We start from the raw sequence: 11,478 nt of genomic DNA, 5'->3' as shown, positions 1-11,478 counted from the left end.
GAGACACAAATTTTAAGCTAACCTTAATATTAATATAGATCTGAATGATATCTTTGTCATAATCGAAAATTACTTTTAAAAATTAATCCAGCCAAATTTCACACTTTACACTATTTATTCGCAAAATTATTAGACGCATTTAATATTTTAAAAAATGCTTTGTGAAGCCTTAGTTTTTTCGTCTTTCAATTTCTGCAAGATTGAATAAAAAAACTTCAGAATTTGTGCCTAAGACTTGTATTGGACATAGGAAGAAGGGAGCATATTTCTCATAAACTAAAGATGCCGGCTGGGTAAAAATTTTTAATCGACGAGTGTTGCATCTTATTTGTTTTTTATAAATTACTTAAGTAGAAGTTTCCATCATATTTACATAGAAGTATTGCATTCCGTAGAGATCTGCATAACCTAAATATTAGACGAAAAAATTGTTGAAAAAGTCATTTTCATAGTTCATTGCAGATAACATTAAAAAATTTGAAATAAATGATTGTATATGTTGACAGAAAAAAAAAGCTTGAAAAGTTAAAATTAAGCTGCTTCTCCTTGGGTAATTATGTATAAACTTTTTAATTGGTGTGGATTTTTTTACCGTATTTAAATTATATTATTAAATTAATTAAGTATTTTTGATAGTGTACGTAATTAAGTTGTAATTTTTGTTCCTAAAAAGCTTTGAGTGTTGTCATAAATTATTATTTATATTTTCTTTCATATCCTGTTCCTCTTCCTGTTAACCATTGGGTATGTTCTTTCTTATAAAATAATTCATTTTAATAAAATTTTGAAATTATTATTTTTTATGGCTTCAACAGAATTCAGGGAACCTTGTGCAAGGTATATCTCTAAAAATCTTCATATTATGGCCTATTGGTCGTCTTGTATCATTATGTTTTTTTTTCTAAATTACAAATTCTTATAGATTTTGTTGTTAAATGGTGAAAGGCTCAAATATTTAGTGGAAATTTTGTAATATTTAATTTTTACTTTCAAATATTTAAATTTATTTATTACCTGTTCAACTAATAGTCTTTGTAGACCTCTAGGTTTATATTACTTTAAAATAAAACATCTCAACAATTTAAATGTTGGAGCTCTAATGGAGAGGCTCTCGCAGGGGAGTTTTCGCACAAAATTCGGACCGGTCGAACAAAAATGCCTATAACTTTGGTTGTGTTTGAGTTAGAGAAACGATGTTTACCTTTTTATAATCTAGAAACATGAGGCTACAATCTAATTAATTACAAATTTTCATTTGTTTTTTTGTTTTAAATTAGGACGCCTTTAAAGTCAACATTTTTTTTTCTCCGATTTTGATACTTTGAATTTTATGAAATTTAACGGATCGATTAGAGTTCATGTAGGTGTTATCCCTATTGTTTTTGGTAACTCTCAGCATACGGAATTTTTTTTAACCTCCAAAGCTTAAGAAATTTCTGATATTTTAGCCTCTCTGACGGTTTAACAGTACGTTTGCGGAAATAATGACTCACAGAAGATATAGACGCTTCATCGAAACCTACAAATTTTATTAAGAAACCTTTTTTAAAAAACTTATTTTTTTGGAGAAAAATAAAAAAAAACTAAGAAAGTGTTTTTTTTTTGGTTTTTTCTGTATGAAATTTCTATGGTACAAAATTTAAGAAAATTTTAACTGGTTGACCGCTTTTACCAATACCTTCCCCTATTAATTTGTATCAGTGGGTTGCATAAAGCCCAGTCACTACAAACGTCAACCTGTCTCAAACATAACCTCATTCTCAAAATGTAAACAAATATAATAATTTCCTATGTGAAGATTAGGAAGCGAAAGTTCAAAGTGGGGACCTTTTTAATAAAAAGTAGCACTCGTAAAAATGTAGATTTTATTGTCAACATTTTAATACCGTATTGTTACATCTTTAGTGACTATTCTCTATCGTGAACAATAAGCATAAATATATAAAAATAGCGTGTGCCTATTGAAAATTTTTAGCTGTTTTACATTATTTAATTGAATTTCTCTGAGGAAAGTCACTTCGAATTCCTAAAAAAAAATGAAAGTCGTGACCTGCATAGCCCCCGTTAATATTGCAGTCATCAAATATTGTAAGTATAACTGATAAATTTTTATGGAAATCACTCAATAATAAGTTATTTTCAGGGGGCAAAAAAGATGAAGAGTTAATTTTACCTTTAAATGACTCAATTAGTGCCAGTCTTAGTACAGATATTGTAAGTAATACTTAATATAGCTTAAAACAAAATTTTGCAATTTGCATTTTTTAAGATGTGTGCCAAAACAACTGTTATGGCATCACCTTCTTTTGAGAAAAATAGATTCTGGCTGAATGGTAAGATTCAGTGTATGGAGACAAATACCAGGTTAAGTAATTGCATTGAAATGGGTAAGTATGAATATATTATATTATCTTTTACAAACTTAGTTGTATTATCTCTAGACACATCTCACCTATATTGTTTTTACTTTACCTTTGACCTTTAGTTACTAAATATATAAAGGCCAGTATGTTTGTGTGATGATTCTTATTATTAAGTATCAATACCAACTGTTTTTAAATTATATCCTCAAAAAATAAAGTTATTAATGTTAAACCTTTTTGAAAGGTTAAATTTTTTCTTACAATTATGTCATGATTGAACTGGTAAAAACTTAGGAATTAAGTCTTATAAAATGATACAAATATTTTACTCTTATGGGATGATTTATTCCTCTAGGATTTAAAGCAACAAATGATTTCTTGTTATTCCATTTAATTTAGGTATACTCTTACAAGCACCTAAAAGTCATAAATGATCTGGTGCTGATTAAAGTTAGTTAACTGAATTAACTCATTTCTTGATATAAAGGATAAATCTAATTTACTCTTTTTATATTATTATAGTATTTAAACTATTTTTTTAAAATTTAAACAATGTGTTCCTTCTTTTCATCTCATATTTACATGTATTTATCTTGAAGCTTTTAGTATGTGATTAAAATAGAAGGCCATACTTCATGTCTATATTATATAAAAATCTTACTTTAGAATAGAAAAATTAATATATAATATTTCCCAAATAATGAAGTCACTAGACAATCTTAATAAAAGGTCCAGTTGTCTGTAGAATTATGTACATAGCTCCTAAATATGGAATTTCAGTTCTGTTAATTGAGCAAATAATTCCCAAGTGACAGATTTCCTAAACTGTAATCTTATATTATGCCTCATCACTTGTAAATATATGAAAATATTTTATTATATATATTTATTTAATTGTTGACTATAAAAATCAGGAAATAAATCTAAACCAGATAATAATTAATTAAATTTGAGCATGAAATTATAATATTTCTTTCCAATAATTATCGAAACACATACAAAAATTCCTAATTTGTCCTATAACAATATCATTCTTTTAGTTAAGAAAAGAGCAGATTCCTCTCTTGAACACTACAATTGGAACATATCAATTTGTTCTGAAAATAACTTTCCCACTGCAGCGGGTCTTGCATCCTCTGCCGCAGGTTATGCTTGTTTAGTATATGCTTTAGCTAAACTTTACAAAATTGAGGGTGAAATATCCGAAATAGCCAGACAAGGATCTGGCAGTGCTTGCAGGAGCGTATATGGCGGTTGGGTAATTAATACAAAGCATATCTCAAAACATTAAGAAATAAACTCTTTATATTAGGTTCAATGGCATAGTGGTACTTTGCCAACTGGAGAAGATTCCATAGCAAGCCAAATCGCACCTGCGAGTCATTGGCCTGAGATGAGAGCATTGGTACTTGTTGCTAATGACAGTCGTAAAAAGTTTGGCTCTACACTGGGCATGTATAGAACAACCAAAACTAGTACATTAATTTGGGAAAGGGTCAATAAGGTAATAGACATTGTTTATTAAGATTTGATGTTTATTGGTGTTAATACTACATAACAGAGTTTACACAAGTCAATATTAGAGCCTTAAAAGATCAATATCACCCATTAATTCGCAAGATTGCTCTACAGAGAAAGGCTGTTAGAATCCTGGGTGGACTGAGTTTTAGGGATGACTGTAGACATGTTTTTACCAATCTAGGCATTTTTACCCTACCATCTGTTTATATATTTGAAAATCTGTCGTGGGTACACAAAAATAAATATAGAGTGCATGGAAAAGTCCACGGCTACGAAACGCGGAATGTGAACAGACTAGTCCCCATATATCAACACTTGACTAGGTGTCGGAGTGGTGTGGGGTTTTTGGCTCTTAAGCTTTTTAATAAGCTACCTGGCAGGCTTATAGAACTACCCTCTTTGCAATTTAAATCCCAATTGAGAAATATACTAATCGAAAATCATTTTATTCAGTAGATGAATTTTTAAACTTTCATTTTGTTTAAACATGGTCCTATATAGTGTATCTGTAGTTAAGGTTTTAATTTTATGAAGAATAACATTTTGTAATTATTATTGTGTTACTTGATATTTTTAATGCAGCATTTATAATCCTATATGTATTTTTTATTTTGTTGACTTGTGGAAATACTTTGTATGTTGGCACCAATAAATGAATTTGAATTAACATATCTATAAAACTGATTTAGATATTCATTAATACTAAAAAACTTTTAGATACAAGGTACTGCTTTAATTTTCTTCTAAACTTCTAAAGCAATTTATTGCAGAACAGCGGCTCAAAGAAAGACCAGTTTTAATACGATGTATTCTATGTATGTGTCTTATATGATTGTTATTTCTCGTGAAATGCGTAACAGTCAATTTGTTAGGCTTAGAGAAATGTGCTCTACAGTCTGCCCTATAATTTAGATTTAAAAGAAGTATTTTTGTCCATTCCATATGATATTCTTGAATAAACACATGCAAAATAGGCTGATAAAGCAGCCTTAGTAGATACACTATGGACTAAGTTTCGAAGAGTAAAGACATCTTTGGTCATAAGTTATCAACATGTGAATCCCAGATAAGTTTCATCAACTCATTCAATTTTAATGCCCAGAAAAGTAACTGGTTCATTTGCAAAATCCTGCAAATTCAAATTACGAGTAGTCACAGTTTTCGATTTTTATAAGGATTCATGCTTAATTGATTAGCATAAAACCAATCAGCAACCATCAACTTCATCTCCTCTAGGCTCATCTGCAGATCAGCAAGTACACCAGCCTTCTTCGCCAATGTAGTATCATCCGCGAATAGAATAAAATCAGTATTTGGATCACTACTCTCAAGATCATTGATAGTGTTGTGAGCAATGGAAAGTTCCTGCTTATTCTCGAAGAACGTTCACGACTTTTTTCGTGACGTTTATTCTTAAGAGCACGAATGAGCATGAATCCGAACGTTCCCCAAAAATGTGAACGTTCTACTACCAAATCTGGGACTGAAATTAATACCATTGAAGTTGACTCTTCTGAGTCGGACGAGCCTGAATTTGATTTAACGGAAATTCTGAGTGATTTAAAATCAAGCGAGCGCGAGGAGGGAGAGGATAGTTCGGAGGAGAGTTCCTAAATAGGTTGTTTGAAAGTTTAACTTAATAAATACAACATAAATAAACACAAACATTTTTAATTTCAGATATTTTCTTAATATGTTTCCTTTGCATTTTTTTTATTTATGCTCGTATGTGCTGAAAATTCTCGTTCGTGCTCGAGGAACGTTCTCGAAAAATAAATTCTCGAGCATTTTACAACACTAATTATTAATATAGATAAGAAAGAGCAATAGTCCCAGCACCGATCCTTCAGGGACCCTATAATCCAAGTGATTGAAATCTGATTGTAGACCATTGCAACTTACTATTTGAAATCTACCTAGTTTAACCTAATCTATCTAACCATTCGCTAGAGTCTGAAAATTTAGTACTATAGTTACATAGTACTATAGTTTCATACCAAGAGTTCTGAAGGAGACACAGTCAAAAGCATTGGTTAAATCACAAAAAGTTAACCCAGTAAACTCACCATTTTTCATGCCATCATTTATTAGATCTATCGATCGATTAATTGCCAGTGTAGTAGATTTTGCATTTCTAAACCCAAGCTGTTTAGTACAAAAAATTCTTAAATTCAAAATAATCTGTTATTCTAGTTTTTGAAGCTTTTTCAAAAAATGGGCGCAATTTATATGGGTCGATAATTGGTTAGGTCATTGCAAGGACCTTTCTTGTATACAGGTCAACAACTCTGGAGATTCTTTAATACACATGTTAAGAAGTTAAGGATACACAATAAGACTTACAATATGTGTAATTAGTGGGGCATTCATACCATAAACGTCCCGACTATTTTTGTTTTAAGATTTAATGAGGTCCCGTAGTTCAACAATAGTTATTTCCTTAAACAAAAAATATGTATCAGGCAGATTTAAGTTAGATATATGTTGAATACAATACTCTTCAGCAGTTCTCTGAGACGGGGATAGGCTATTTATAATGTTGGATGCAATCTCACTAAAAAAAGTATTAAAATCCTCAGGAGATAATTATTGTGTTTCTGTATGTTTTTGACTTTTTAAAATATTGGAGTTTACACGCACTACATCCCAAACAGCCTTTGGATTGTAATTTTGAGGTAGTTATTATAGGGATCTGATGGTGCTTTCTTTAGACTTTTATGGTATGAGATAATCATTGTATTAATCTTCTGAATCCCACAGGTGGTGCCGGAAAGAGTGAAACAAATGAGACAAGCGATATTAAGCAAGAATTTTGAAAGTTTTGCTGAAATTACTATGAAAGACTCAAATAGTATGCATGCTGTTATTCTAGATACTTATCCGCCTGGTATTTATATGAATGATATTTCACAAGCTATGGTGAACTTAGTGCATTGTTACAACGATTATAAAGGACATAACAGTGTATGTAACAGCAGATATTTAGAGAGTTAAAGCATTGTACTAATTTATTTTTTCAGGTGGCATATACATTTGATGCTGGTCCTAACGCCTGCATTTACTTATTAGAATCTGAAGTAGACGAATTTATTGCAGTGGTAAATTATGTCTTCCCGAAACTAAAAAGTGTTCCGAATTCAGAGTATTACAAGGGGTATCCTCTACCAGATACCACAAAATATGTAAGAATGATACATATTTTATTCATTTTAATTTGAATGTCACATTTTCAGGTTAAGAATAAAGAGCTAAATGTGTCACCCTGTTCGGAAGGAATGTTAAAATATATTATTTATACAAGGGTAGGTGAAGGACCTAGTGTTTTGGTGGACCAAAAGGAGCATCTTCTTCAACAAAATGGTTTGCCTAAGCACTAGTTTGATTTTGAGGAGAAAACTTATGATTAAGTTCCAAACCTAGTTTAACTATTATCCACATACATAATATATTGTGGATTACAATTTATTGTAGAATATTATTAACTATTTTTTATATGGGTTGTATAATAAAAAAAAATTTTATTGTACTAATTTATTTTTCATGTTTATTTATTAACAGTGAACTTCAACATAAAAACACTTTTTACCCTTAAATTCTAATCACTTGATGTTGGATCTAATATTCTGAGGATTCTGAAAATAAAAAGAATACATGTTAGCCCAAAAAATTAAATCTGGATTTGCAAAGTAAATACTTTTTATTAGAGTGAAGCACTTATTTATTATTTTTCCAATATTCCAGTTATAAAGAACTGGACCATTGTAAGAAAGAAATTCTAAAATATCAATGGCACTATGCTGGATTATTATTAAATTCAATAAAACTTTGCATAGAAGTGTTGATCAATAATATAATTAATGAATTTTAAGTTTAAGCTAAAATTGCTCCTGGAGAAATAAATTTCATTTATTTATTTCTCTAGGTTTAGAAAACTAATTAAAATAAAAACTTGAAAAAAAAAGTTAATTTGTCAACATTTCAGATATGTCACACACACATGCATTTAATTATCAGAGTAAGACCAGTTTTGTGCTTGTCCTACATGCCATGATATTCTTATAAAGAAAACCAGTGTCTAATTTTTGTGTTACAGGATTGGTATATGTTGTTCCCAAACAATTTTACATCACAATCTTTTATTCATATTTTATATCATAAATTGGCACAGCCTTTGTCAGGACATAAAAATGTAACATATATGTATTCTACATTTGATGTAGATCCTAATTCAAAACTAATAGGTGTTACATTGGTATACAGATATAAACATTCAAACCTCGCCTATAGGAAATAGTCTATGAGCCTAAGCGAGATGGGACATATGGAGTCCACATGAGACAGACAGAGGACACAATACATGCCGTTTCCAAATTAATACGTTTGGCAACACTGATATTTATGCCGTACGGCTCTCCGCTCGTTCATCGAAAAACGAGACAATTCTTATCCCAGCCACACTGCACCGCCAATATGAGATTGCATTTTAAACGTTTAACGTTATTTTTATTCCTAGCGTCCTGCTTAATCAGCAAAGATTAAATCTAAAACCGCTCGCTATTTTCCTGTTTAAATTTGTTCTCTTGAGGAAAAAAAGGAAATTATTAAGTGGTATTATGCCGGCAGTTCTGTCGATGAAATATCAGGCAGAATTGCATTCACGTTCGAAAATCGGCCCATTCCCGTAGGCAGCACAATTTTTGCAATTATCCATAGGTTTGGGACCTTTAGGTGCTTGCAAAATTGCAGGAAATGCTACGCAAATGAGCAACCACCTGTTGTTAGACCGCTAGGCGAAGAAAGGGAGCTTCGAGTGGTTAATGTTTGTGCTGTTGCTGAAATAAACTTTCCTTGCAATAGTACAACCATTGCCAAAGAAACAATTATTGAGCCTTTAAGGGTTAGAAGAATTTTAAAAAGAAATAAATACAAGTGCTATAAGTTGCAAAAAACCCAAGAAATTTCCCACAGAACCATGAAAGACGGATGGAATTTTGCCATGAAGTATTGGAAAGGGCAAATCGGGACGAAATGTTTATTAGTAACATTTTGTTTTCAGATGAGTCCTCTTTCTCTATTTGTGGTAAACATAATCCGTCCATTACAGTGGGTTATTCGAGGGAAAATAAGCACATAAGCATACCAACATGTACACAATACCCTCAAAAGGTTAACGAATGGGCTGGCATTTTAGGTGATTCAATTATAGGCCCCTTTTTTATCGATGGAAACCTTAATGCCAACAAATACCTTAATCTTTTGAGGGATGAAGTTCTTCCTGCTATTCGAGGGCTCAACATCAACTTAGAACAAGTTTGGTTTTAACAGGATGTTTGTCCCGCTCATAATGCATGATTTTTTTCTTTGGGGATACCTAAAAGAACAAATTTATAGGCACGAAAATGAACGGGCGACTAATTTAGAAGAGCTTTGTGTTAAAATTAGGCAAGCATTTAATAGTATCTCCATTAAAATGTTGTCGAACACGAGAAGGTCGTTTTATGATCAATTGACGTACTGAACTGCTAAACAGCGTGGCCTTTTTGAATCTGACATAAGATAATTTTAATTTTTATTTAATATCAAATTAACATTTTTTGCTTTATTTTGAATTAATTTTTTTATTTCCTGTCAAATATTTAGTTAATTTATGTTTACAACATTATTGCAGTCGGTTTTTAGTTTATTTTTTGCTGTTAAGACAGGCAGCAGCAAAGACTCAAACGAAACACATTTTTTTTTTTTAATTTGCCACAGAGCAGTGCATTTCTGCTTGAACGCCTTAAGAATACTGAAAGGTTTCGTTTCGGCACAGATGTAATTAGCTCGGCACTACGGAGCTATTTACATCTGTGGTTTCAGTTTTGGGCTTCGGCGGGATCCGCTGCTTCGAGTATGTTGTCACAACATTGCCAGACCTGCCGTGATATATAATTCCTATAGGCGAAGTTAGAATGATCATATCTGTATAATAGATGACTACATTTATTGCTGCATTTGTAATGTATGTTTTATTAGATTATTATTGAACTCAGATTGAAAGTAAAACTTTGAATTGAAAATATTAAGATGTTAACAAACTTCACCAGGCTTGTTACATTTGACTAAAATTGGTAGACAGAAAACTACTTTTTGAGTTGTTCAATTTGAAATTTGTTTTTCATCTTACTGAAAAAAACTGTCACATTTAATATATGAATTTTGATAGAAATTTATTGCCATTGGTCTGTTACCAAAGAATATACAAAAACTGAAGAGTAGAACTTGTTCCTTAGTACTCTGGTTTTCTGTGGGTCTCAAATTGCCATTGTTTTAACATAATATAGGCATAGCAATTTTGAAATGAAGTGATGGTGATTTTTGAAAATAGAATTTTTACATACCAAATATTGATGTAAGTATAAAAATATGCTTTTATTTCCCACCCTATTTTGATAGTGTTGAACACAATATTAGAATTAAATTTCACAAAAAAAATTAGGTTAATGATGTGCAGTTAATAATTAAAGGCTTTATATCACACATAACTTACAAGAGGTACTTCTAGTTTATTCTCTAGCATCTGAAATGGCGATTAAATATTTTTTAACATTATCACTAATAATTGAGTTATAAATTAAGTTTAATAGTGTAGATGCTGAATACTTACTAATAGGCTTGCCACCTTCCCACTTTGTGACCTTAAGGTGTGATTCATTTCTCTTAAGAGCTTCTGTCCTTAAATCAGCCTTCAAAGCTTGTCTAAGTAGTTTGGCAGCGATGTTCGAGTAATTGATATAGCTAAATAAATAAACCGGCTTAAAATCAAATAGGGTTTAGTCTTTATATAGTTTAGATTTTATGCAACTTAGGAGTTATGTAATCTAGTACATAACCCACTCTGAGGAAAATTTTAGCGTAATAACAGAATGAAGTGAAATGGTTCTTACTTAAGACCGGCTTGTCTCCAGGCGCTCATGTTGAATTAAGTTTGGTCTTTTTTCGTTAAAAACTGAAGGAAAATGCAAAAATTACTTTTTTGCTGTGTTATCTTCGCCTTGGAACACCGATGGTTTTTTGACAAGTGACAAATTTGACGAAAATGACAACTATCAACTAAGAATTATTGGTATCCTAGAGACGTTTTGATTATCGATATTTGCTATCAGTTGAACAAGTAAAGTGGGTTGCCTACAGATAACGTACGAATTAATTTTTTAAATACTTTTGTGGTATGAGTTTTTTCTAGTAGTATAATGCAAAAAGAATTTAATTCACCTTGACTATAATTTTCTCGATAGTCTTTTATGACGTAATGAATTTCCTTGCTGCTATATTCCAACAGACTAATAAGTGTTATATTACCATAAATTAAAATCACTTATCTCTGCTTATATAGACGCAATCAAATACAAATATTCTTAAATTATAGCTATTCATCTCATTATATTTACTCAATGCCTTTTTAATGCTAATTAACGATACCCATTGTAAAATGGATCACAAATATTTGGTTGTGAAATTAAATGCCTATTTGCTATTTATCCAATGGTAATCTCGAGTACATGGTGGTTTAAAAATAATGTGTTGAAAGAATCTAGGGAGAAAGAGCCAAATT

General features: G+C 31.0%; 2 protein-coding genes across 3 annotated transcripts; one reads left to right on the top strand and one right to left on the bottom strand.

Moving 5' to 3' along the window:
* Window positions 1–1,775: 1,775 nt before the first annotated feature.
* LOC126739226 (diphosphomevalonate decarboxylase) lies at window positions 1,776–7,410 on the top strand. The gene is made up of 8 exons (XM_050444801.1): window positions 1,776–2,088; window positions 2,144–2,214; window positions 2,270–2,387; window positions 3,404–3,621; window positions 3,676–3,867; window positions 6,645–6,848; window positions 6,905–7,066; window positions 7,118–7,410. The coding sequence occupies exons 1-8, from the start codon at window positions 2,037–2,039 to the stop codon at window positions 7,259–7,261; spliced, it is 1,161 nt and encodes a 386-aa protein (XP_050300758.1). The 5' UTR covers window positions 1,776–2,036; the 3' UTR covers window positions 7,262–7,410.
* LOC126739227 (protein stunted-like) lies at window positions 7,401–10,977 on the bottom strand. 2 transcript variants are annotated; one of them, XM_050444804.1, is made up of 4 exons: window positions 10,811–10,977; window positions 10,531–10,661; window positions 10,414–10,443; window positions 7,401–7,516 (listed from the first exon to the last, which is right to left on the bottom strand). In XM_050444804.1, the coding sequence occupies exons 1-3, from the start codon at window positions 10,837–10,839 to the stop codon at window positions 10,430–10,432; spliced, it is 174 nt and encodes a 57-aa protein (XP_050300761.1). In that variant the 5' UTR covers window positions 10,840–10,977; the 3' UTR covers window positions 7,401–7,516; window positions 10,414–10,429. The 2 variants fall into 2 exon arrangements, with proteins under 2 accessions (XP_050300761.1, XP_050300759.1); XM_050444802.1 differs by lacking the exon at window positions 10,414–10,443.
* Between the last annotated feature and the right edge of the window lie 501 nt (window positions 10,978–11,478).

The sequence above is a fragment of the Anthonomus grandis genome, chromosome 8 (genome assembly GCF_022605725.1).
Source record: "Anthonomus grandis grandis chromosome 8, icAntGran1.3, whole genome shotgun sequence".
Lineage (NCBI taxonomy): Eukaryota > Metazoa > Arthropoda > Insecta > Coleoptera > Curculionidae > Anthonomus > Anthonomus grandis.
This window is presented reverse-complemented; position numbering and strand designations above follow the sequence as displayed.

Bases quoted from the DNA above. Each gene is read 5' to 3' on its own strand.
- LOC126739227 (XM_050444802.1), bottom strand. From the start codon at position 10,839: ATGAGCGCCTGGAGACAAGCCGGTCTTAA. The intron at 10,662-10,810 runs GTAAGAACCATT...TTATTTATTTAG, and splicing joins TGGAGACAAGCCGGTCTTAA to CTATATCAATTACTCGAACA.
- LOC126739226 (XM_050444801.1), top strand. From the start codon at position 2,037: ATGAAAGTCGTGACCTGCATAGCCCCCGTTAATATTGCAGTCATCAAA. The intron at 2,089-2,143 runs GTAAGTATAACT...AGTTATTTTCAG, and splicing joins TATTGCAGTCATCAAATATT to GGGGCAAAAAAGATGAAGAG. The intron at 2,388-3,403 runs GTAAGTATGAAT...TCATTCTTTTAG, and splicing joins AAGTAATTGCATTGAAATGG to TTAAGAAAAGAGCAGATTCC.